The 24525-nt window shown below is 41.1% G+C and overlaps 6 protein-coding genes and 1 long non-coding RNA gene across 9 annotated transcripts; 5 read left to right on the forward strand and 2 right to left on the reverse strand.

Moving 5' to 3' along the window:
- Window positions 1-277: 277 nt before the first annotated feature.
- LOC116213054 lies at window positions 278-1166 on the reverse strand. Its single transcript, XM_031547859.1, has 3 exons — window positions 965-1166; window positions 808-872; window positions 278-709 (listed from the first exon to the last, which is right to left on the reverse strand). The coding sequence occupies exons 1-3, from the start codon at window positions 1053-1055 to the stop codon at window positions 566-568; spliced, it is 300 nt and encodes a 99-aa protein (XP_031403719.1). The 5' UTR covers window positions 1056-1166; the 3' UTR covers window positions 278-565.
- Window positions 1167-4662: 3496 nt separating this feature from the next.
- Window positions 4663-6921, forward strand: LOC116215629 (cyclic dof factor 3-like). Its single transcript, XM_031551411.1, has 2 exons — window positions 4663-4954; window positions 5439-6921. The coding sequence occupies exons 1-2, from the start codon at window positions 4793-4795 to the stop codon at window positions 6642-6644; spliced, it is 1368 nt and encodes a 455-aa protein (XP_031407271.1). The 5' UTR covers window positions 4663-4792; the 3' UTR covers window positions 6645-6921.
- Window positions 6922-8444: 1523 nt separating this feature from the next.
- Window positions 8445-9180, forward strand: LOC116213276. Its single transcript, XR_004158033.1, has 2 exons — window positions 8445-8581; window positions 8765-9180. It is a non-coding gene; the product is annotated as an uncharacterized LOC116213276 (long non-coding RNA).
- Window positions 9181-11352: 2172 nt separating this feature from the next.
- On the forward strand, window positions 11353-12380 carry LOC116213057 (probable calcium-binding protein CML30). Its single transcript, XM_031547861.1, has one exon. The coding sequence runs from the start codon at window positions 11621-11623 to the stop codon at window positions 12251-12253; it is 633 nt and encodes a 210-aa protein (XP_031403721.1). The 5' UTR covers window positions 11353-11620; the 3' UTR covers window positions 12254-12380.
- A 469-nt stretch (window positions 12381-12849) lies between these two features.
- On the forward strand, window positions 12850-14823 carry LOC116213209 (lipoate-protein ligase LplJ-like). The gene is made up of 5 exons (XM_031548056.1): window positions 12850-12964; window positions 13184-13520; window positions 13874-14112; window positions 14216-14364; window positions 14466-14823. Exons 2-5 carry the CDS (start codon window positions 13339-13341, stop codon window positions 14604-14606), a joined length of 711 nt encoding a protein of 236 aa, XP_031403916.1. The 5' UTR covers window positions 12850-12964; window positions 13184-13338; the 3' UTR covers window positions 14607-14823.
- A 491-nt stretch (window positions 14824-15314) lies between these two features.
- Window positions 15315-19544, forward strand: LOC116215245 (agamous-like MADS-box protein AGL65). Of its 3 annotated transcripts, none has more exons than XM_031550884.1 (13): window positions 15315-15460; window positions 15813-15881; window positions 15995-16336; window positions 16721-16780; window positions 16877-16895; window positions 17033-17097; window positions 17200-17215; window positions 17312-17373; window positions 17580-17676; window positions 17787-17834; window positions 18066-18193; window positions 18280-18667; window positions 19020-19544. In XM_031550884.1, exons 3-13 carry the CDS (start codon window positions 16152-16154, stop codon window positions 19029-19031), a joined length of 1080 nt encoding a protein of 359 aa, XP_031406744.1. In that variant the 5' UTR covers window positions 15315-15460; window positions 15813-15881; window positions 15995-16151; the 3' UTR covers window positions 19032-19544. The 3 variants fall into 3 exon arrangements, with proteins under 3 accessions (XP_031406744.1, XP_031406743.1, XP_031406742.1); XM_031550883.1 differs by having other exon boundaries at window positions 15319-15460; window positions 15776-15881; XM_031550882.1 differs by lacking the exon at window positions 15315-15460 and having other exon boundaries at window positions 15506-15881.
- Window positions 19545-19732: 188 nt separating this feature from the next.
- LOC116215246 (expansin-A1-like) lies at window positions 19733-21661 on the reverse strand. Its single transcript, XM_031550885.1, has 4 exons — window positions 21615-21661; window positions 21331-21485; window positions 20668-20980; window positions 19733-20513 (listed from the first exon to the last, which is right to left on the reverse strand). Exons 2-4 carry the CDS (start codon window positions 21464-21466, stop codon window positions 20204-20206), a joined length of 759 nt encoding a protein of 252 aa, XP_031406745.1. The 5' UTR covers window positions 21467-21485; window positions 21615-21661; the 3' UTR covers window positions 19733-20203.
- Window positions 21662-24525: the final 2864 nt, after the last annotated feature.

Here is a 24525-nt window from a genome sequence, read left to right on the forward strand (position 1 = left end):
GCAAGAAGGATAATCGAAAGATTTGCAATTAGTTTTATCCATAAAGTGGATACTTAGCTACCACTTTATGTGCCACTTTCTCCACTTAATCCTCAGTGCAAGTGAAAAGTACACAGCAGCCTTTTGTTTACCTAACATTGCCATGCTTAAATCTCGTCATGTTGCCTGTGAAAAATCTTAGCATGAACTTAGCTGCCCCGGCCATGGTAGGCTCGTTGAAGCTTCGGTTCAATCATTCGCCAAGCTGCTGGTTTCGCACTATAGAAGTTTGTTGAACTTTGTGCAAACACCAGAAGAAGTTCCGGAATTTTTACAAGTAGTAGCAACGATTAAGAACACCTCCTTAAACATTACGAGTTTTACATTGAACAATAGTATATTCCTAGACTAATCACTAAACCCATCTTTGTATGTTTATTCTAACTGCATAAGAATATCTAACATGGCCCATCACTTCAACTCGAAAAACCCCTGTTGCCCCGGGAAAAAACCGAAGAGCCAAAAAAAAAAAAACAGCTTTCCACAGCGTAATATAGCTAGGCTTGTAGCAGTACTCGTACGAGGATTAACAATTGATGCATCCTCTTCCGAACTGCAGCCTGGGTGTATGGCGGTTGTTTGCCCCTGACCCTGGGTAGTCGTTCACCTCTATATCCTTTCTTCTTCCACTGATGGCCTCTGTGCCCGAGTTTGCTCTTTCTGATGTAACCTGAACATTGAGAATGAAATATCAGCCAGTGATCCGGTAAATTCTTGACAAGAAAGTTTGTCGTCTTATTAACACCAAGTCGATGAGCTCTGTCTTACCGAAGAGGTTCCGGATGAAACGTGCTGAGGAACGCGAGATTCATGCACCATCAAGCTTCCAGTTCCTGCAGCAAACATAGCCAAAGAGAAAAATGACTTTACAACAAAAGAAGCAAAGAAGGGGAGAGTTCAAAGGAACAAAAGGACTGAAAATTACTTGTAACCGGCCTGGCGTCCACCCGGACAAGCTCAGATAATGCGAGAAAGACCACGAGCAGATGGAAAACGAACTTCGCCCCGCCGTCCATTTCCAGAAACAAGGAGATCTTTATGGATGGCTGCTTCAGCTTCCCTGAGTGTTGAAGTGCAGGAATTTATAATGCTCCTTTTGTATTATTTGTACTGATCTGAGATTTTCTTGTTGGGGTGTTTGTCAATAAAGGTGATAGGAACACAAATGTGGAGGATCACCAATCTTCTTCATTGTCTCTTGTTCGTGTCTCCCATTTTCTTTTTTCGATGAGACCACGAGACATCCTTACTCGTTTAACTTATTGACTAAAACCAATATTTAATCGGATGCTGTCGTGACTCAATGAGTTCTAAAAGTCTATCTATTTTACTAGTAAACTCCATTCATGTAAAACACATTTTGTTAATTGCACTACGTTTTGTCTTCGGTCTTTTTGCTAGGGACAGAGGCACTAAACGTGGTGTGATTGCTCAAGGTGGATGTATCATGACAGCTCAATATGTTTTATAAGGTCAAAAGGAAGTTTGTGTGGGAAAAGGTGAAACCCACATTACAGCACAAAGTGGAGGCTGACCCCAGAACGGTTTTAGTGGCGGCAAGCAGAGTCTCTTGCACTAACTCTTTGTGGCCCTTGAAAGGTCCATTTTCCATTATCAGAGCCTTGAAGGCTTGGATTAGTTTGCAGCAAAAAGGAGTTAGATCGGTTTCCAATTCCTGTCAACGCTGTAATGAAGCACGTGCGATGCAATATAGATGGTATCTAGTACAGCAATTTACCTATGCACTATTATAACTTTTTTTTTTCTCCAGTGATCCTGCACCTACTTCGTTTATATTATAGAATGTGACGGGTCATATGAACGAGTGATCTCGAAACGGGATGTAAACGCGTTGTTCTTATTTCTCCTAGAAAGCCTTTCATGTGATTAAAGATTGAGAGTGGAACCTTTCGTAACAAGTACGATGGTCGATGCCATCCTTCTTGCTCTGGTCCGGTAGATCATGATTCTCATGCGGCGTTCCGATGGCCAAGCCCGAATCTGTAAGTTCAGTGAAGATCACGATTTGCCGTTTCTAGGACGAAGGATGAATATTGAAGGGGGTGCAGTCCTGCAGCATGATTTTGTCCCAAGATGTGCTGAAAGTTGTCAATTCTATGGAAAAGCCACTCCCAACATTCAACCATTTTTCTATTGCCATTATTCTAGTCAATGCCTGCAATTTCGTGAGCACGCGGCCCACTCAATAATAATTTGGGCATTCATAATCTCTCTCTCTCTCTGCCCACTTGTAAGTAATTTTCATATTGTATAAAATAGCAATTTACCGTTACTCACATGATTATATATATGTTTATTCGATGAGACTATGGTCATTCTCAATTTACTTTCTAAACGTCACTTGATATTTTCTCTTTTTTTCCGGCTAATTGAAACTCAGTCCCGATAATAAAATATTTTTAGTGGATTTCGAAATACAGCCTGTAGATTCGAAGTCCATCACACACACACATATATATATATATATATATAATTTTTTGGTTTGAAAAAAGTACATCAACCTTGCAGTATCAGAACACTTCAAATTTTTAATATGGGAAAATGAGATATGAAATGGGCCCGACATCATTTAGCCCAATAGAAGCCCATTTCTGCAGGACTGCTGAAAAAACTGAAAACGGGCCGGACCGATTATAGTCATAGTTGTGTGTGCGCCCCAAAGTGAAAACAATCACAGGTACAGCCTTTGAATCAATTTTTTTCTCTATCTGCATGAATCCATAATTTTTTGGTCCTACACATGTAATACTACCCAATCCCAATATACAAGAGAAAGTACTATTAACGTACAATACGCATGTCTCGTGGATACTGCTCCTTAAGCGGGACTCATACGACGCGCCATCCCAAACATAACTTTTCGGTTTAGTAGAAACGCCAAATAATCTTGAAAAAGCATAATTTCATTTATTGTTACTCGGCTGCGCCAAACTATCAGTTCGGAGTACAATCAAGTAACGAGAATCTATGCCACGGACTCCCAACAGGCCACGTAGCTATCTTAGAATCAAAAAACCAGCTGAGTCGATGGTGATCGTGATATTTATTTATTTATTTATTTATACAGAATCAAATTAAAATAAAACGCATTGTCTTGATTCTTTTATATTAATAAATATCGATTCTTTTATATTATATACGGACAAATACTTGGTTGACCTTTCCACACCGAAAGACAAAAGGTTTTGGTCACCTTTTTATCCTTAAGTACGTGGAACGAACTTACTAATTAGATATTTCGCCATCAATCGGGACACGTGTCCTCCCTCAGGATGGCTCGACATTTCTGCCGATGGATAGGGCACACGTGTCCCGATTGGGGGGAAACGTCTCGGCGGATCGGAAGGTGACGAACTGCACCGGGGGGGACTGAGAGATTTTTCGGACTTTTGCTGCTTTTCGCCTTTTTGCGGGGCCCGCTGGGGTGAAAAAAGTGTACGGTCCTGATTGTGAGCTGCTGAGATTTGATCTAATCTCCCTGGAATGCGGGGTTGGCGGGAGGGATTTGTTGCCTACGGAATCAACGGAGGCTGGGGTGCATAGACTGCCCAATGAGATGAAGCCACGTCGGATCCTTAGTGTCCATTTTTTTTTTTGACTCCCTTTTGGTTGAACTTTCAATTGGGTCAGAGGTCCACGCCGTTGTGTTGGATTGCCACTTGAATCAAGCTTCTTAATTAAGCAGCCTCGGCCCCGAAAGTCCCATGTCCACAGCCACCAAAATCGCAAAAGGCTAAAGATGTTTAATCCAATGACTTTACTGTCATGGAATCTCATACTAGAAAGACGCTCGGACAATTCGAGATAAGGATGTTACGGTGGTCACGATCAACAAATGAAGAATTATATTTCATTACAAGATATCATGGTTTGTTTCAAAGTCGATGAATACGTCATCGTGTCATATTAAAAAAAAAAAAAAAACGACATATGACTTAGCGGGACTCAAGCATTGATTCCGTAACCTCATATCTTGACGGGGGCATCTATGTGTACTATTATGCTCGAGAGGAAAAAGAAAATCTTTGATCCGGGTGCAACCAGATGAAGGCCACACATCTTTCGGATCGGTGCGACAGTGGCAGCTTATAATTTTACACTAAGAACAAGTTCGAGTTTCCGAAAGGAGATGTTGATATTTCTAAAGGTAGCTCGATGTCAGAAGTTTGAGCTGATAGAGCAATATTCCTCTCGGAAGTCCAAGCAACGTAAAAAAAAAAAAAGGATAAATATGTTAACACGTGCTAACATGATCTGCTCATGGTCATTGAACCTTACGTCAGAAATACTTTCGTATAACTCGAAGATTAGGATGTCATGATAATTATAATCAGATATACAATCAACGAATAAAAGAATTGTGTTCATTTTGAAATATTAGGATCTATTTCAAGTTTGATGAATATATGCGTTACGTTGTCGTATCATAGAGAAAAATCGACATATGACTTTGTAGCGGGGACTCCACTCGAGCATTGAGTCCGTAATCTCGAATCTTGACCTGGGCACCTATGTCTGCTGTCATGCTCGAAGGAGGAAAAAAAGAAGATCTTGGAGGCCACAAGAACTTGTGGCTGAGGATGGAGGCCCCGTGCTGACGTGGCATCCACTTCTACTTTAAACGGATCAAATACTTCAACGGCATAGAGAGAGAGAGAGAGTTTTCGGAAAGTCTGAGGAGAATCTTCACTGTTCTCTGTTTGGCCACATTTTTCTGCTGGGCTATTCAGAAATGCTGGAAAGCAAGGACCCTGCAATCAAGCTATTCGGGAGGCAGATCCCCCTCTCGTCTGCGGAAGCCTCTGCGGACGACCTGCCCTCGTCTGCAGAGATTGATTCTGCAGAGAAACAACGTCAGCAAGGGGAAGAAGACGATGAAGAAGACAAAGATAAGGTACAGTTCGTTCTCAGAGAGCAACAAAGCAAGGTTCTGGCAAACCCCATTTCCGAAATTTCAAATTTCCTATTTGAACGAGTAACTTCCCTTTTCTACCCAAAAAAATCAAAAAATCGGTCGTGCTTCCCGTCCTAAAAATCGGAGCTTGAGATTAAAAATACGATCTTTTCGAAAGATGGGAAGCTCATTGAATCAGTAGCTTGATCTTTATTGGTCGATTTCTTCGACAATTGCTCGTTTTTAGTGAATGAATTTGGTCGTAGTTCTTGGAGATATCAAAGCTTCCGGTAGAGGTTCGAAGTATTGGGCTCAGCTCATTCTAGAACTTTCCAAGACTTTGATACTGTCGAAATTGCAGCATGATTTGTATTATTTTTAACCGAGAAAGTTGATGACTTTATCTGGAACTCTGCTCTGGTAGTTTCTGGACTGGAATTCGTAAACTGTGGATTAATTCTATGTAATGGTGTGCAAATCTCAGGGTTTCGATCGTCCCGTAGAGAAGTCGGTTGAGAGTATGCAGCAGGACGATGACCCAGGTCCCCTTGGGCAAGAGCCGGAGAAACCTGAGGGTTGCCTCGACTCTGACAACCCGAAAACCCCCTCGATCGATGAAGAAGCTGCAAAACCGAGTTCTCAGAAAGAGCAGACCTGCAAGCCCGCCTCGGGGGAGAACCAGAAGGCCCCCAAGAAGCCCGACAAGATACTCCCATGCCCCCGATGCAACAGCATGGACACAAAGTTCTGTTACTACAACAACTACAACGTGAACCAGCCTCGGCATTTCTGTAAGGCTTGCCAGCGTTACTGGACTGCTGGCGGGACGATGAGGAATGTCCCCGTTGGGGCAGGGCGGAGGAAGAATAAAAGTTCCGCCTTGCACAACTTCCGCCTCGCACAATTACCTCTCCAAGCAGCCCGGGTGGATGCTCCTAATGGAACTCATGGGATTCCAAACTCGAAGGGTAATGGGACAGTCCTTAGGTTCGGCGTCGATGCACCATCTTATGATTCGGTGGCGTATCTCCACGATGAGAACAAAGTTCTCAACGGCACACGGAATGGCTTTCATAACTTTGAAGGGAGTAACTATGACAATTGCACGACTGGATCTTCTGTTACTGTTTCGAGCTCGCTGGATGAAGGAACGGGGACTTCTCAGAAAGAACAGCAACCTATGTGTAATCTTAACGGCTTCATCCCTCAAGTTCCGTGCCTCCCATTGCCTTATCCATGGAACATTCCTGCAGCTCCCGGGATATTTCCGCCGGGGTTCAGCATCCCATATTACAGTCCAGTAGATTATTGGAACCGTACTAGTCTCCATGGAGCATGGAATGTTCCGTGGGTGTTCCATCAAGAAGAAAAATCCCAAAGCTGGGGTTCAGATTCCCCGACTTTAGGGAAGCATGCTCGAGAAGAAAAGGAGCATGGAGACCCAGAACAGAAGAATGGATGCGTTTTGGTTCCAAAAACTTTACGGGTAACCAACCCGACCGAGGCAGCCAAAAGTACTATTTGGTCGATTCCCGGGATTAAGAATGATTCCATCAGCAGCAAGGGAGGACTTTTCACGGCCTTCCAATCGAAAGGGGAGGATAAGTGTCGAGTCCCAGAAACTTCTCCTGTGCTTTGTGCTAACCCTGCAGCCTTGTCTAGATCGATCAAGTTCCACGAAAGCTCTTAAGTGTTTTACTTACAGAATTCGCAAACTTAGGGTAAGCGGGAGGAGATTTTTGGGATCGTTCCGCCACCCACCTGATTTCTCACACCCTGAATAATTTTGTGGACTCGGAATTTTCTATTGGTCTCTCCTGTCCAATGTGGCTAGTTTTGTGATCGCTGTACATAGTAGAAGATTATACCACGTAGCATCGATAGAATAAATCCCTTTCTCGGTGCTGCATCATTCCATGTGCTGTTCTTGATGTGAGCTGCAATAAGATCCTTCTTTGCTCTCTGTATATGGGGACTTTTGTTCTCTTGTGCTGCTGCTTCTGATCAGCTACTGGTGCAGAATCGGGGGAGTTCCATATCCATTAGAATCAGGGTACTGTGAGTTCAGTACTGGTCCCGAACTGGACAAGGGTTCGGATAAGCTGATGGCGACAAGTTCAGAAGATCAAATTGGTGCAGAATCTTTCTAAAGATAAGCTTGAATAGTATTCGAAGAGGACCGAGCTTTCATTTCCTATCCTAGCCAACCCAAGGCAGCGAAGTCGTCAAAACTATACTAGTTATAACCATTCATCCAGCAATTCGATTCGTACTGATCCGAGGTTCGAGTACTCGAAGAGGATAGGAAGAAATCGGTGTATCTTTTGCCCTTTTACATCTTCCATATCTACTAACCTCAAATAAATAAATTCATGCAGCGAGTTTTACCTTTTAATGGATCGATCCGATTATATTGAATTAACCGGGGACTGATTGGACTTTCAGTTCACGCCGAAAAATTAATTAATTAATTAATTAAACCACCGTAAATAATTTTATGAAAAAGAACAAGGGAAAGAACATCTTGGATATTTTGTTTCCTTCAAGCAACATAGTCCACATTCTTTGTTTTACCCTTGTGGGCTCCAGAAATCGGACGTGGCCGTCTGGCATTCTCTGGCTTTCTGCCTTTTGTCTTTTCATGTGATTAGTTTACAGAGAAATTAGGATCACCTAATCACTTCTATACCGATATGGTTGGATAAGGCAAGGACATGTTTGATAATTAATAGGAGTTGTCCCAACAATCTCTCAAGACATTCTGCCCTAGGACCCTTTTCCAAGAGTTTTGCTATATTCTCCTTACAATTGACGTTAAAAATTCCCTACATTAAAATTTCATGCATGAGTTGTAATTTGCACATTATTCAATATTCCAGTAATAGAAAGAATTTAAATTAGGAGAATTTCAAACACATCACTTGGGAGGATTAGTAACTTTCTAATTTCCTATCACAACATGAATATTCCTGAAGCTGGAGATTTTTTTATCAAATTATTTATGAGGAGGAATGCCTTTATCCCATTTCTCAAAAGTCATATCCTCTCTTCGCATATCCAGATCAGGCCCAAAGGCCCATCGCTATCCAGCAAGATATCTTTGGATCAATTGGATCGAGATCAGGCCCATCGCACATCCAGCAAAATATCTTCTTCTTTTTATTATTATTAGGATTAATTGCATTGGTGATCAAAAAAATTTCATAAATATTACAAGTTAGTCTAAAAAGTTTTTTTGGTAATTTATTAGTACATTAAGTTTCAAAACCGTTTCGATATAATACATTCCGTCAATTCATGATTAACGCCGTTAGCAAAATGCTGATGTAGCAAAAATATTATAATAAAAAATATTTTTAAATTTTAATTAAAATTCCAAATTTTTTAAAATTTCAAAACGACTTAAATTTTTTAATTTTTTTCAATGTTGCCCCAACCTTTCTCTCTCCTCCACTATTCATCGTCTTTCTCCTCCCCTTCCACTGTTCATCGTCCCCGGACCCGTCATCTCCTTCGACCCGGTGAGTTCCCGTCCAATTGCCCCTACTTGGCAAACCGGACGTGGTCGAGGATGCCGTCTCCTGCTCGCAAGCTTCGATGTCAACTCGGACTCAATCTCTCTCTCTGGTACGAAGTCAAAAAGCTTCCATTTTCATGTCCTACGCCATATCTCTTCCATTGTTTCCTAAGCTTCTTTGCGTGCTCCAATGGAGAAGCTCGATTCGACTACAGTGGCGTTGTAATGGCTCCTAGGGTTTGATTCGGTCGCTGTATGTTGATCTTCTAGGCTTGTACTTTTTGCCTATGCAGCTTCGGTGGCAGCGATGAAGTTGAAGCTGACCCCTCGACTCGAGCTAGCGGCGGCTCTGCTGCTGATTAGCTGCTTCGCTTCCCAGATCCAAGCTTCTGATGTGGTACTCGAACTTTCTTCAACGGCATCCTCGACCACGTCTAGTCCACCAAGTGGGGGCCGTCGGACGGGAACTCGCTGGGTTGAAGGAGAGGGCGGGTCTGGGGACGATGAACGGTGGAGGGGGATGAGGAAGACGATGAATAGTGGAGGAGAGAGAGGGGTTGGAGCAAAATTGAAAAAGTACGGAACACAACATCGTCATTTTTTTCCTGTTTAATTTAATTTTTGGTATACTGTATAATATTAATATATTATACATCAACATGGAAGCTACTACCAACATAATTGTAAGTCTCGTTTTGACTTTTGAGAACTTGCTGAATATTTTAAGTTTAGGTGCTTTGCCAAGAAATTGCTCACAAAACAAAAGCAAAAGAGAAGAATAACGACAATAACAATTTTTAAAAACCTAAAATATTTGTTTATTATTGCCACGTAAAATGTATGTTCTCTAAAAGAAAAATTGATTTCCTCAAATCATTCTGAACGTTTATAATATCTGAAAGCACATGTCTGAGCACATGTGTTTATACAAATATGTACAATGAAATCGATTTATTGCCGAATAATAGGCTGGATTTTTTTTCCATTTTTCCCGACTGCAAGTTACAAAGACAAAAAAGATGGAATGGATATAGTTATCGAGTCGCTCCAAACTCACTAAATATTAAGCAATTGACTGGGAAAAAAAAAAACATAACAGATTTCTTCGTGATTTTATTTTGGTGGTCTACTCTCGAGTCTTGTTCTACCCCAACAGACAAGGGAACAATTTCTTTTTTTCCTGGCCAGGGGAGTTGTCTTCAACTATTACTTTGAGACTAAATGAAAATTTTAACCATAAATAAAATTTCCCTAAATTATAGGTCGAAACATGAATTTGTATCTTGTTCATGTACACTTTATAATTTCTTGGATACAGATAATAATACAGTGTCAAATTTAGTTTTATAAAATAATAAATTTCAACGACACCTCTTATAATTTGTAAAATTTCTCATTTCAAAATTAGCAGCATGTCACCCCTTATTTCATTGATTTCTACTATTTTTTCTTAAATCGGATCATATTTAATTTGGGTAAAGAACTTATATAACCAGTCGATTTATGCAGTTCCGTGATATGAGATTTACGTGGCAAAGTGAAAGTTCTCTTAGTATCACGTCAGTCAAGATAAGTGATGTATGGCTAAGTTTTAAAAAGATAAATGATAATTTCACAAACTATAAGGGTGATCGAATTTTACCCTTTGTAAAAATATGGGATGGGAGTTCATGCCCATGGTCATATTTCAATGACATTAACTGCTTCGATGTAAAGTTTTTCCTCATAAAAATGTGAACGCACAAAACCCGAAAAATCTGTTTTTACACATAACCAGTACAAAGATGAGTGGACAACTTAAGGGTGTGTTTGTTTTTGAAAAAATGTTTAACTCAACTCAATTCAACTTCACTTATCTTCAATTCAACATCATAATTATTACTTTTTTTATTTTTAAAATTTTTTTAACCATTCAATTTAATTTTTAATATTAAATTCTCTCAACTATTCATTACTTTTTCACAATTCAACAACACAATCATTACTTAATCATTATTTTCTCTCAATTATTTATTATTTTTTCACACTTTTTCTCATAATTCAACCATATAATCATTACAAACCAATTAAAATCAAAACTCAACTCAACTCAACTCTCAATCCAAACGCACTCTTAAAGTTTGGTTTTTTCTTCGAAACGGAATTTTTTTAGTATAGTGGCTGGACCTCTAATACTATTTTGTGTTTTTTGAACGTGTCGTACTGTAGTATATTTATATCGTACTTTAAAAAATAAATTCTTCTGACAATCAACTGCATGTACGTACTATCAGGTGTATTCAGTAATTTAATATGCAAAGCAGCCGACAGTACGCATATAACAGTTTGAAAAGTATATGAATCACGGTACGACAAGAATGAACTAAAATACGACACGAGTGCGACATGTCCAGATAAGACAAGAATGAACTATTTTTATTTTTCTATAAAAATTATTTGACGAAATTAAGCAATACTAACAGTGTTTTTAATAGAGGATTAATTTGATGAACATAATGATCTTTGAATGACCAAATTGATGGTAAAAATCTTTGACGGATCAAATCGATGACAATACGATCTTTAAATGACTATATTGATGATAAGATATTTGAAAGACCATATTAATGACAAAAATCTTTGAATGTCTAAATTGATGGCTATATGATATTTGAAGGACCGTATTGATAGTTTTCTGGGCACTTTACATCGAAACGAACCGCTTTGTGCAATGGACTAACTAATAACTTGTGGAAGCATTTGGGAGACGTGCACCGCGAGGTCATGCAAATTCGAGGAAGTTGCTGTGACGGTGCCCTAAATAGTAAACAACGACCTCGTGAATGGAACAGAAAAATAAGGCAAAATACAGAGCAACTTCCTCCCGTTGGTGACACAGAATTCTTCTGTGTACTTTCGCTTCCATTTACACCAAACAATTTGTTTTTTTCCTGGTTGGATATTTCTTGAGCTGTTGAACTAATCAAATGTATATAAAACCACAGCGTCTCCACGGCATCTTTTCAGAAAACAAAATCTTGGATTGCTTCTCTAGGTCCTCTGTTCTCCGGCCCTTTTTCTTGTTCGTTCGTCTGTTCGGCCTTTGATCGATAGCGGAGCCTGCATGCCTGTCTTGCCGTGTCTTGCTGTGTCCAGGGTCTTGTGTCTCGATGGAACAGATAGAAGGTTGCTTCCCAGTGTCGCCATTGTCGATTGGGATCGGGATAGGAATAGCAATCCTCGTATTCTTCAAATGCGTCCTGTTCCATGCGGACCCTCTGTATTGTCTCAAGTGCCATATCCATCTCTTCTTAGGCTTTATGTTCGTAGAGAAGGACAAAACTGGTAGATCCCCCGCTACTTTTTCCTTTTCTTCTTCTTCGAACTGTAATTGCACGAAACCAGGCGGCCCCGAGCCTCCAGTGGCCGAACACCCAAAAGAAGAGAAGCTCTTGGGGCACGAAGTCGAGACGGTGATGGAGGGGCTGGGGATTTTTAGCATAAACCCAGATGGAGGTGGGGGGACGGTGGGGGCCCAGGAGATTGAGCAGCTGTTCGAGGAGCAGGAACCGAGCCTCGGGGAGGTGAAGGAGGCTTTCGATGTGTTCGATAAGAACCGGGATGGGTTCATCGACGCGGGGGAGCTGAGGGTTGTGCTGTGGGCACTGGGGCTCAGTGAAGTGTCTGAAGCTGATTGCCAGAGGCTGATCAGAGCATTTGATGAGAACAGAGATGGGCGGATTGACTTCAGAGAGTTCACCAAACTTGTAGAGAAAAGTTTCTGCTCTTCTCATAATCAATAACCGAATATATATTCCCATGTTTTTCTTTGTTATGTTCTTTCTGTTTCTGTCGTGTTTGGTACGATGGAACCGAGCAACTCCGGAGCGGAACCTTGCACATAGATGTACTGATTACAATCCCATTCTGCTCCGTTTCTCTCATTTCCACGGTCCGGCATGCTGCGCGAAGATAATTAATTTGTATCTCATTACCGGATAACTAATGTTTCATCATACCGCAATAAAAGCCGTCAAAAGCATAGAGAGATTCGAACGAGTGTGCGTAATTTGGGTTTCTGCAGTCTAAGAATGTAAACTGACTACGGTGACATCAGCCATTGCATGAAATTTAGCGATACAAAAGGCTGGGTCGAGATTTTACAGGTAACCTACGAAAGCATAAAAACTTTCATGCCTCAAAATATAATACTCGTCGCCCGGTCACCTTAAAAACTATAGCACAAAATTACATCATCCATGATCTATTAGTAACAAGTCCAATGCGAACCATAAACATAACTAAATCAAGCCGACATTCGAGCGAGAATTAATTAGTCAATAGTAAAAAAAATCGGCGATTTGGTACCCAATAATGAAGAAAGCCCATATCCAACTCTTTATGATGGACTCGGCTTTCAAGCCCATCTTCTTCCTCCTCTGCTCATGCTATGCTCCTGTCTCGTCTCTCTCTCTCTCTGGGTGGCAGAGTGTATGATCCGCCATTGCTGATTGGTACGCGCGCTCTCTTTCTCTATGATCTCTCTCTCGACCCAGTTGGAAAGATAGGAACTTGGACGATGAATTTGACTTACGCGATACTGTTTAGTTAGAACCAAATAGCATCAGCTCAGATTGTGATTTTCTCTTCCCCGCAAAATTCAAAAGATATCAGCTTTTGGCTCGGCAACCATAGCCAGTTGGTTGTTTTTCTAATTTCAACCGACTGTGTAGGCAACTCTGGGAGTCTCGGCTGCAAGGGGGTCCCGCTACTGGGGGATGAACTTTGTTCTTTCTGAGGAGCTTTTGCTAGAGCTATTGAGAAGTTGACTGCCAATAAATGGAGTCATTGGGAGTTAAGAGGGGCTATAATTCAGATCATATTTGCAATGGGTACTTTTCCTGAAGCCCGAAAAGTTGGCCTCCCGTTGATGAATCTCGTCAGGTTCAAAGGGCTGCCTATCCTGCAGCAGCTGCATCTCGAGGAGGAACTTTTCCGGACCTCGAAGGAGAATTGGTGCATCGTAAATGATGGGACGAATGACCCGACCATCGTCATGGGTGTTTCTGGGTAAATTATTTCACATACTCTGAAAAAATATTAGATTATGAATGATTGGTTATGAGCTCAAAGTTTGTTATTGGTTTCGTCTCCTTTGAGCAATAGATTGTTTATAACAAGGAACCTGAATTCTGAATTCTTAATGAGCAAGCATGAAGTTGATCAAATTGTTTCAGCTGGTTTAATGGATCGATGATCGAGAAGCCAATTCCTAATAGAATGACAAGATGATTGGATTTGTTACCAGTAACCTGCTTGCAGTCAGTTGTGGGGTATTTGAGATTTACCATCAGCATATAAGGTGGAAAAAAGAACAGAAAGAGTGTCTTTTGACAAGAAAAGTTTGTTCATTAATGTAATAGGAAACCTGCCGAACTCCTTGAGATTAAGCCGGTATTGCGTGATGAAATTCCAGTAGTTAGAAGATTCACTGGGGGAGGGACTGTTATTGTTGATCAAGGGACCATCTTCGTCACTTTCATATGCAACCAGGACGCGGTTCCTGGGCTGCAGCCTTATCCTCGACCAATCATGTCGTGGAGCAGCCTAATATATGACCAGGTGTTCCGAGGAATTGGTGATTTCCGTCTTCGTGAGAATGGTATCCCATTTGATAAATACCCTTGCATCTTCACTTGGTAGTATTTTCCTCTTTGAGGGGACGCTTTCAAAGTGGCTTAGACATCAACGCACTCTGGTTATAGATTATGTGTTTGGTGACCGCAAGTTCGGGGGGAATGCTCAATCCATCACGAAACGCAGGTGGATTCACCACACCTCTTTTTTGTGGGACTACGAGGTTAGGAACATGTCTTATCTGAAACTTCCCAAGCGAGCTCCTGAATATCGACGGGTATGTTCGCAAATAGCAATTTTTTAAAAAAAAAAATTATTTTAAACTATCAGAGCTTCTTGATGCATAATTGAGTGATATTTTATCTTTTGCGTTTGAAGGACTCCATGTCAAGATTGACATTCATTGAGAGAACAGTAAATGCTCTGGGAACCCATTTTTCGCTGAAATCTGTAGATTCAGAAGTAAATCGAGATTCCTCGGCAAGAGCTGGAAGAAGCACTCAGTGCAGCAGATTCTGAGAACTCCCTTGCCGAATCCATCTCTCCATTGTGACCTTTTCCAATTCGAAGATTTCTGGACTGTGTCCATGATTGTGTAACTTTTTGCACTGTGAGGCCTTAAATGTAGTTGTTCAGAGCCACCCGATCCGATTGAAAGATGATTCTTGCTGTAATTGCCAGAATAACTGTCTATGATGATTTATAAGAATAAGAAAAGATTTCAGCCTTTTTGGTATATGCCCTGTTCTTTGCTTTATGAAAGTTGACATGAATTGTATACTGGAGTAAATTATTTAACATAGACATATAAATATATCATAAGACATCCAAAAAAACATACATATATATATCACCAGCACGATGGTCTAGTGGTTAAGCATCAGCGAGCTATGGCGAAAGGAATATTCTGTGGTTGTTAGGTTCCCTTAGTTGGGGCAGTCACAACGGACTAATAATCCGACCTAACTTTTAATTCAGCGAAAAAAATATATATCATAAGAAACAGAGGAGCTTATAGTTTTCAGAAACAGAGGTTTATGAATTTTTGAATCTTGATTTAAGAAACAGGAGGAGCTAAAATCTATGACAGTTGTAGATGGTTTTGTTGGGGATGGATTGATGGTAACAGACACGGAGACAAAAAGGGGTTGGATAGTGATTGATGGGGATAAAGGGGACAGAACCGTGGAGTTAAGGTTGCTTGGTGGAGAAACATGTTGGGACAACACCCGCTCAAGCGAATCCCTCCCTCCCTCCCTCTCATTCATTACACAGACACACGCAGACACACTCGGCTCAGCCTCGAGAGGGGTATGGTTGGCTTTGCTGATTTCAACCCCCCGATATCTCAGCTTCACCCTTCGCCCTCATTCGTAAGATTTATATCCTCCTCTCTCTCTCTCTCTCTCTGTACCCCGTTCTCTGTATCTCTTCCTCTCTGTTTCTTTCTCTCTGTGTATTGTTCTGTGTTATATATCTTTCTTTATTTGGCTACGCGATGTGAACATGTCTTCTCTCCCACCGGATTCAACCAGTTTCTGTAAACTCTGATTGCGATTTCCTCATCCCCTTTTGGATTTTTTTGTCTCCTTTCTTTGGTTTTTCTTCTTGTGGGGTGGTGGGGGTGGTGTCACTCTCAAGTTTCCAAGAATCGACCTCTTGTAAATAATTTTCCCATTTTTCCATAGATTCAGACGAGTCTGTTTCAATCTTGTTGTTCTCAAGGATCAATCTTTTTCACGTGGGCATCCCGAAGTCGGCTGCTTTCCTTTCTCCCATTGGCATCAAGAACAGGTAAGATTCCTCGAGTGCCCGAATCAGCAATCATAGCACTTCTTGCCCAAGATTCGATTTCCACTGTCTACCCTTTTTCGATAATCGCCTAGCAATGATGGATTTTCTTGAAGGACCCTGTTTCCCTGTGATGGAACTGAGATCAATCCGACAGTGATTGGATCGCTCGTGATGGAGAGAGGCCGATAAGTTTTGAAAGCTTGGAGCATATTTTTGGTGATACTCGGGGCAGCTTCAGGCAGAGAGATTGTCCACGGCTTGTCAGTGGAAATGGGGAGAGTAAAGCTAAAGATAAAGAGATTAGAGAGCGTTAGCAATCGGCAAATAACTTACTCGAAAAGGAGGCACGGCATATTGAAGAAAGCTAAGGAGCTGTCGATATTATGCGATATAGATATCGTCCTTCTGATGTTTTCTCCGACTGGAAAGCCCACATTATTCCACGGAGAGAGAAGGTAAGTTGAGGGGCGATCATTATTAGGCAATTCATGTTGTCTCAGCTTTCATTTGAAATTACGCTCTTAATATGCGCGATTTTGCCTACTTGGTCTTTTGGTGGCTCTTTTCCAAATTTACTTGGTGTTCTTGCGCCTATTGTTTGATATCCTTATATTTGGTCAAATTGATCGAGCTATTGACATCAATGGCATGGAAAGATGATTCCTTTTCTTACTTGATTTTCAAATTTTCGGTACGCTTGCTTCTGATTATCGTCCGTGAACATTTTGATGTTCAGCTTTTGCTCTGATATATTGAACTAGGTAGTACGTTAAAGTGGCTTTCATTTTATAAACTTCGAGTTCTTATTTTGCTGTTCTCGTGCATTGTTTGATTTTCAGCACTTTCGAAGAGGTCATTGCCAAGTTTGCGCAGTTGACTCCGCAGGAAAGGGCAAAAAGGTACGATCAAATCATTTATGCTCTTGTATCTGTTCTGTACTTTCTTGGTTATGCGGAGTGGAACTATAGCTGATCGTTTCTTTTCTATTGAAGCAGGAAGCTTGAAAGCCTCGAAGTAAGATTTCTGTCAGTTTCCTACTCAATTAAGATTCTCATTTGGTTTTTCTTTTCATATCAAGTTAATATCAATCTAGTCTGATCCTACATCTAGTCAATTCAAGCTTAATAATCTTTTCTCTTTCGAGAGTATAGGCACTGAAGAAGACGTTTAAGAAGTTGGATCATGACGTGAATGTACAGGACTTTCTGGGTGCAAGGTCTGTGATCATTTGGCTGAAAAATTTGCATAATATCTACTCTCTACTTTTGCTTCAAAAAATATCTGAATTCTTATCTTTCTTTTTCGTTATTCCTTGCAGCTCGCAGACAGCCGAGGTACATATTCTTCACAGGCATATTTTCAACCTCGACAATCTGTGGATTGTGCTAACACTTTATGCATATATACATGTTTTGATCATTTCTGGGCAGGATATGACCAATCAAGTGAGGCTATTGCAGGGTCAACTTGCAGAAGTACAGAAGAGATTAAGGTGTATTTTTGGGGCTTGTCGTTGTAAAGTGTTGCCTTTTCTTCTTTCTTACAGGCCCAAAAATCTTCTTTGTTCTATCTTCATCTCTATCCCAAGTATGACTTTCTTTGGAAGCTTGGGATTGTGCGCGCTTCTTGGTTGCTGTAATAATTGACTCACAAGTCTCTGGAATTGTAGTACTTAAGCCTCTCCTCCTATATTTACAGCTATTGGAGCGATCCCGAGAAGATCGACAACATAGAACATCTCAGGCAGATGGAAGACTCCCTACGAGAATCAATTGGACAATTACGTCGACACAAGGTACATCGATATTTTGAAGTTACCTTACCTCATTAAGATTTTCAACTGATGTTTCACCTTTCGATGTGTTCGGCATTCACAATATATGATAAGCTCTTTCTTCTCTGCAGGAAAACATAGGAAAGCACCAGCTGATGTCCCTTGAACGCACAAACCAGGTAAAAACTCAGTACAATTCCTGCTGTAGTTCTCTCTGCCCCAGAGATTGTTGCCTAGACCTGGTTCAGAAAGATTGCTTTACATCAGATCAATCGAAATAAGCGATTGTTGTGGATCCAGTAAAGGGCTTTGTGGGACCTACATCAACTGGTGGATGTAAAGTTGATCGAATTTTCTGGTTGTTTTGTGTTGAGAGAGTGGGACTTCATGTGGGTTTCCTTACTTTGCAGTATGAGAATGGGATGCAGCTGCCTTTTGTGATGCCAGGGATGCAAGAAGTACAGCCTTTGTCGTGGCTTCCAATTAATGAGAATCATCATTTGATGTTCCAGAGCGACCCAAACTTTCTCTCGCATGGGTGAGTTGTACTTGTAAGACCAAGGAGGAGTTAGTTTGGCTGACGGTTGCATTTAACATGCTTTTTTTTTTTTTCCCTTCTTATAGGGCCATTGCAAGCTCCTCAGATGCTTCCCTCCCGGGATGTTCTGCATACTATAGTGGAGGGGACAAGCAGGCAGAGATTGGGCACATGGGACAGGTTGATAATCTCGTGCAAGATGGCTGTGTCCTGAACGACTTAAACGGGAACTCTTGCCTGCGTTTACAAGTCGGGGATCAGTATCAGTACCCGCATTATGCTGGTCTGAATTTGGCCGATGATAAGAAAATTAAGCATGAGATGGAGATGAACATACGAGGGCATCCTGTGGAATATCAAGTTGGCGGCAATGTCGAACTCCCAAGGCCCATTTATGACGATGGGCATCACAACTGGGGCACCGGGCATGCACCTTGTGGGATCACCATGTATAACGGGACCTCCTATAACCAGGCAAGCTTCTTTACAACTTACAGTTCCCTTTTTTACGTGGCAATGGAAATTTTCTGTTGGCATTATGTTTATAAATGATATTGCTGAAAAGCCAGTAACCTCACTAGTCATCAGAACTGGATTACTGGTTTGCGGTCCCATTATCTCTTCATTCTGGTTTGCATTATATAAATTTCTGCTCGTCATCGTTCCCCATTCTGTCAGCACATGAAGCCTGGTAACTTCATCTGTCCTTTGAACTTAGGTTGTCAGAAAATTGGATACTTGACGTTGTTTTATACTTGTTTGCTCTTGCATTGAAATGTAAAGCATTGATCTGGGATACTGATCAGTTAGCTCTTGTTTCTTGCAGCAACCAAACTGAGGATGTTTGTGATTCTTTCTCCAGCAATAAGAGCGGTCTCTGAGCTCTGGTTTCTGTCTGTGCATTGTAATAAACGGATTCTTCGGGACAACCACCTGCAACGGATAGTCACAGACGAGACAGTATAAAGATAGGATAATTGTTCCCGTGAAGGAACTGAAATGATACCATATAGGGAAGAGATCAAGTGGCAGCTTCTCCTATCGGCAATTTTGTCTTCGTGATGTATATATACACTTACACATAAATATATAATATATATACAAATATAAATCAACAGTTTCCATACAGGAGCAATACCAGAATCTGTTCATACACTTTTCATTTTTTTACTTATTATTCTTTTTAAGTTTGTATAGGGATGTGCTTTTACATTCATCCCCAGACCACCAAACCATTATTTAGTTGGCCTTTGTATATCAGAGACAATACTGAGGTTTATCAGTCAGCTAAGAAATCTATGTTGATGGAAGCTTTCTGCAGATGAAATGGAAAATGCCATAATTTACACTTTCTTTCCGGGTTCTTCCCATGCTGTCTTGCTCGTTTCCCTTTCACTTCTCTAACTATGAAGCCTTCCAAATGCACGAGTCTTTAATGGAAGCATGCGAAAGTCGTGTGCTTGTCTTTCATATGGAGCTCATAAACCGGTCAAGCTCGGCAAGAAAATGAACCGAGTTTATAAGAGGATGACACAGATAGGGATCATTAATTCAGAGCAGAGACACATTATTGTTGCTTACCAGCACCAAATGACACATTCTTGTACAAAGACTCGAGCAAAATCAGCCCTTTTTACCTTATATGAGGCAAGACTATATATAATTTTAGCCTCAGCAATGGAACCCTGATGCTGCTTCTACCCTAAACTGAAGTGGGGACAAAAAGTACCATGTTACCCTCCACTGCCCAATTCCTTCCTAGCTGGCTCCTCCTGCTCCGCCCTTTCCCAAAACAGAGGGCAGAACAGTCACAGAAATGACACTAGACAGGCAACAAACAACATGAACAGACTCAAAGAACACAGCACAGCAAACAACTCAGGAACCACAAGACTCTGCTGATAAAGGCCCAAACTTTAAAATAAGCCCTTATCGCCAACACACACATCCCTACAGCTTCACTACCTACCTGCCTTTAACTAATTTAACTAATAGGGGTTGGGGATAGCTCTAATTCGTGAACTGCTGACCGGTGAAGGTCTGCCCGTAGGACCACCCGGCTGGGGCGACGTCGTTGCAGACCACAGTGCGGCCGTCGCTGGTGGTCACCCTGAAGGAGAGGCTCTGCCCGTCAAGCAAGGTGTTGCTCTGCCAGTTCTGGCCCCAGTTCCGGGACATCGGTTCCCAACCCGTCTTGGACCCCTTGATGGAAACGGCGGTGACATCGCCGGCGCCGCCGACGTTGGTGATGAGCACGAGGTTGAAGTAGGAGTGGCCGTTTATGGTGAACTTGATGCCCCCCTGCTTATGACACGGTACTCTGTTTTCCCGAAACAGGGTAATGGAAAATGTAGTCAACTTTTATGAATCTGAGGAGATGAGAAGATACCGACTCTTTCGAAGAAAAGTTCCAAACTTTCGTCTAATTTGATAAGAAACAGCATTGGTTCATGGGTGCAATCCCGGCCCCTTACCTTCGGTAAGCTACCGGCACGATTCCGGCCTTGTGGTCCGCGATCTGCTGGAAGACGGGTTGGGAGAGGTCGAAGTGGTGGCGGGGAGGGTTGCACCAGCCCCCGGCGTCGTTAGGGAGCGCGTTGTTCGGCGGGCAGAAGTTGGTGGCAGTGACCACCACCGAGCCCGGGATGCACCACTTCGGCCTGCCCGTGCACTTGATCTCATAGCACGCCCCGCAGCTCAGCCCATTGTTGAACAGCGCAGGGCTCAGCGCTGCAGTGTTGGTGCCATAACCCTCTGTGTACAGGTTCCCGTAGCCACATGCCCCGCCTGCAGAAGACATCAATAAGATTATCCCGTAAACTCGATCTAAGTAGGACAACCCATGCACTCAATCTAATATAAGTAGACCTGTGAATACGGTAGAATAGTACGTAAATATTTTGTGAAATGCGATTGGCTCAATTCAATTTCACTATAAAGATAATCTTTAGTCTATAGTGATAGACCGCTCTAAGCAAGATATGGAACCATAAACATGCTTGAAACTCGAAATGGGACTAGGGCTGCACAAATGCTACATCCAACTCGTGCCGATAATCCGAACTGATACGTGGTCCTTACATTACAATGAAGAATCACAGATTGACTGATCAACCGGGTGGAAGAGACATACGTACCCATTGTGCCAGAACCATCGCCTCCGCCGTAGAAGGTGGCATGTGCATTAATCCATCCCTCACCATTGCCATGGACTTTTGAGGAGCTCATGCTCATAGATAGCACTCCCATCAAGAGGATCCCAAGGAAAGCCATACTCTGTCAAATCTCTTCCCTGCCATGGAGACAAGACGTGAGTCTCAGGGCTTAGGAAATTAAGCTTGGAAACTGTAAAGAAATAGATAATGTAGATAATGGAAAGAATGAATGAGAGTGAGAAAGAGAGAGGGAGAGAAAAGGAGACCCTATCCAAATTGTAAGAAAAGAGCGAAGTGTGTGTGAGATATGAAAATGGGAACCTTAGAGATATGAATATATAGACATATGGACGGACACGGGAAATTACAGCGGCATAGACTATGCACTTACGGTCCACCAAACCGAGTAAAATTGTATCTTTCAATATGTGCAAAGCAGAAACGAGCAGACGATATTACGGCTATTTTTCAAAATCTGTTAGAGCACCCGATAATCTTAGAATCGGAATGGTAACTAGGGGATGCAAAAAAAAATTTGAGAAGCGTAGTGTGGGGGACCTAATTGATGATCCGCCAAGTGCAAGCCAAAAGTGCGTCACTTTTTGCTCCTTTTTCTTTCATGGAATGAGACCACGTGGGTTTCTTCCATGCATGCAGATTCTGGTCTCCCAGTCTTCATTCAAAGATTCAAACCCAAAGACTTTTAGGAAATCTCGGGCATCATCTCTCCAATTACCCCCGGGAATTAGTAGGGTTAGACATCTTCCGAGTTCAGAATCTGTGTTAGGATCACGGAATTTTCTTAATTGAGCCGTTTCGTTCGCTCGTCAATTCGATATCCGGATTCCACTGTATATTGCAAGTACGCGTACGTTCTGCATAGCTAGATCAATAAAGGAACATGAAACACACTTCGATATATGCATGTAAATCCGGGGATGCCAATTATGTATAGTCATCAATACTTGTGAATTTGGTGTTGATACTTCTCTAATTAGTAAAAGACTACTACTCTAATTAGTAAAAGAAGGAGAAATATACAGAGGAAATGACCAGAAAAGGGGAAGAAAAGGAGAGATGTCGTGCCCCGAGGTGGGGGGTCGATCATCAATTTCCAAGATATTCATTTGATTGGTAAATTTTTAATGTATTCTGATCAAAAAGCTAGGTTCCTAAGTCCCTGGCTGTACAGCTTTTTTTTTTTTTTTGCATGATTGGTCTTTTTTTTTTTTGCATGATTGGTCTAATTTGTGTGTATTGCTAACTACTAAGCAAAAAAATGCTTATATTTTCTAGGACTTCTCCAACATAATCCTGCGAGTCCTGATGCTTTCTTTCCCAGAGTATCACAGGTTCCCCTTTACCTATGGGGAAACTCATCGATTGTGCATCACTATATATGTCGACAGTTTGTTAGTGTACATTCATATAAAACCTACGTCGGAAATTATCGTAATTATATATATATATGTCCAGGATCACGATATCGGTATGCACGCTTTTATTGATCACTGAAAAAACTAATGATAAATTAAATAAGGACTTTTTTGGTTGACACATAAGGTGTCTGAGCGCGCAGATTCGTATACATGTAGTTGCTCATATGTACAAATGTACTTCTAAAGCAAAAATATTGAAAGACTTGCACTTAATGGTCATCGCGTGATTAGACTTATTATAATTCCTCATGTTTTGTAGAATTCATGTTTAAAGAGAATGGATTTGGTTTCTCTGCGGTTAAAATCGAAGAACGATGAACATGCCCAGCAGCAGACCTCTTGAAGTGTAAACTCTCTATAACACTTTAAAGTCGACTAGCCACCTTCTATGACTTGCTGGGTGATATATTCCATTTGACCAAAAAATATGTTAACAGTGCATATAAAACTTCTCAATTATCCTTCAAGCAAAAAGGGAAAAAAAAAAAAACATATAAAGCTAGCTTCCCCCAAATAATCTCTATTACAGCTCTCGCTCTGATTTGTGTTGCATCCTCCAAAAAAAAATAATAATAATAAAAATAAAAAATCACAGGGGGAATGGGGCGGATGTCTTGCTTCCTTCCCCTTCCCCTGATTCAATAGAATGCATGCATTACGGTGGGCTATGTCGTCGTCTCTTTGTGTGTGTGATGATGACAATGCGTGTCTTCCCACTGTTTCAATCTCTGCCATTGAAAGCCCCAATGAATTTGTATTTTTTTATTTTTGAATGTAAATCTTGGTATCCGAAAGTTTAATAGATCCCGACTAATTCAATCGAGTTGAATTTGTCCATTAAGAGGTAAAACTTTTTTAGTCATAAATTGGAATGTTTAATTTAGTTAATTAAACTCATCATTTATATTTAATTTTACATACAGACGTAAACATATATATGTTCTTCCTTTTCCACTAGTTACATATATTTACATTATTTTGCCACTAGCTGAGCTAGGGTTTTCTTTCAGGAAAAGCTGCAAACCGGTCTCATTTCATGTGGGCACCTTCATGAATTTGTAATCCATGCAGAGTGGACATATATATATTGGTGATTAACAGTTGAAGTTTAACTAGGAGTAATTCAACTAGCTGGGTAGTAATAAGGATCATATGGGGACATATTTCCCTTGCCCGGATCAGCTCCATTGTATACCGGAAATTCTAACACGATATTAGATTACAGAGACAACATATGGTAATTTTCAATTTAAGTGTTTAGTACTTCTATTATTCGACATGCATCCGTGCAAATGCAAAAGCTACAATTCTACCATATCCACTTGCATTTCCAATTGGAGAGCCCTAGGAAAAAAATTATTCAATGAGGGTGGTGTAATATCAAATCAATAACCGGTAAGTTGAAGGTGAAGAGAAAAACATTTTAGATTATAACTGCTTCCTTTACATATACCGGTTTTTTATTAAGCTTTGTATAGCCATGCGATTGTGTAACAGTCGGTTTTTTATGAACTGTTAATATATAATAACAAAAAATGGTCCACAGTCTACAAGTCTACACCCTTTCGATCCATCCCCACTTGAATTTCGACTGTTTATCATAAGACCGACCAACTGATGGAGGGAAGGAATCCCATTCGAATTCAACGACAGGTTCCTTTTTCCCTATAGCATGCACCAGCCTTTATTAATTAGTTAATTTCTTGTTTTTCCACTTTAATTTGCATGTCCTTCGATT

This window comes from Punica granatum, chromosome 7 (genome assembly GCF_007655135.1).
Source record: "Punica granatum isolate Tunisia-2019 chromosome 7, ASM765513v2, whole genome shotgun sequence".
NCBI classification, from domain to species: Eukaryota; Viridiplantae; Streptophyta; class Magnoliopsida; order Myrtales; family Lythraceae; genus Punica; species Punica granatum.

Coding starts and splice junctions, on each gene's coding strand:
- LOC116213054 (XM_031547859.1), bottom strand. CDS start 1,055: ATGGACGGCGGGGCGAAGTTCGTTTTCCATCTGCTCGTGGTCTTTCTC. Junction 873..964: donor GGACGCCAGGCCGGTTACAA/GTAATTTTCAGT, acceptor TGTTTGCTGCAG/GAACTGGAAGCTTGATGGTG. Junction 710..807: donor TTTCATCCGGAACCTCTTCG/GTAAGACAGAGC, acceptor CTCAATGTTCAG/GTTACATCAGAAAGAGCAAA.
- LOC116215629 (XM_031551411.1), top strand. CDS start 4,793: ATGCTGGAAAGCAAGGACCCTGCAATCAAGCTATTCGGGAGGCAGATC. Junction 4,955..5,438: donor ATGAAGAAGACAAAGATAAG/GTACAGTTCGTT, acceptor TGCAAATCTCAG/GGTTTCGATCGTCCCGTAGA.
- LOC116215246 (XM_031550885.1), bottom strand. CDS start 21,466: ATGGCTTTCCTTGGGATCCTCTTGATGGGAGTGCTATCTATGAGCATG. Junction 20,981..21,330: donor CGATGGTTCTGGCACAATGG/GTACGTATGTCT, acceptor TGTCTTCTGCAG/GCGGGGCATGTGGCTACGGG. Junction 20,514..20,667: donor GTGCCGGTAGCTTACCGAAG/GTAAGGGGCCGG, acceptor TCGGGAAAACAG/AGTACCGTGTCATAAGCAGG.
- LOC116213209 (XM_031548056.1), top strand. CDS start 13,339: ATGGGTACTTTTCCTGAAGCCCGAAAAGTTGGCCTCCCGTTGATGAAT. Junction 13,521..13,873: donor ATCGTCATGGGTGTTTCTGG/GTAAATTATTTC, acceptor TTAATGTAATAG/GAAACCTGCCGAACTCCTTG. Junction 14,113..14,215: donor TTTCCGTCTTCGTGAGAATG/GTATCCCATTTG, acceptor CTCTGGTTATAG/ATTATGTGTTTGGTGACCGC.
- LOC116213057 (XM_031547861.1), top strand. CDS start 11,621: ATGGAACAGATAGAAGGTTGCTTCCCAGTGTCGCCATTGTCGATTGGG.
- LOC116215245 (XM_031550884.1), top strand. CDS start 16,152: ATGGGGAGAGTAAAGCTAAAGATAAAGAGATTAGAGAGCGTTAGCAAT. Junction 16,337..16,720: donor TTATTCCACGGAGAGAGAAG/GTAAGTTGAGGG, acceptor TTTGATTTTCAG/CACTTTCGAAGAGGTCATTG. Junction 17,677..17,786: donor GACAATTACGTCGACACAAG/GTACATCGATAT, acceptor TCTTCTCTGCAG/GAAAACATAGGAAAGCACCA.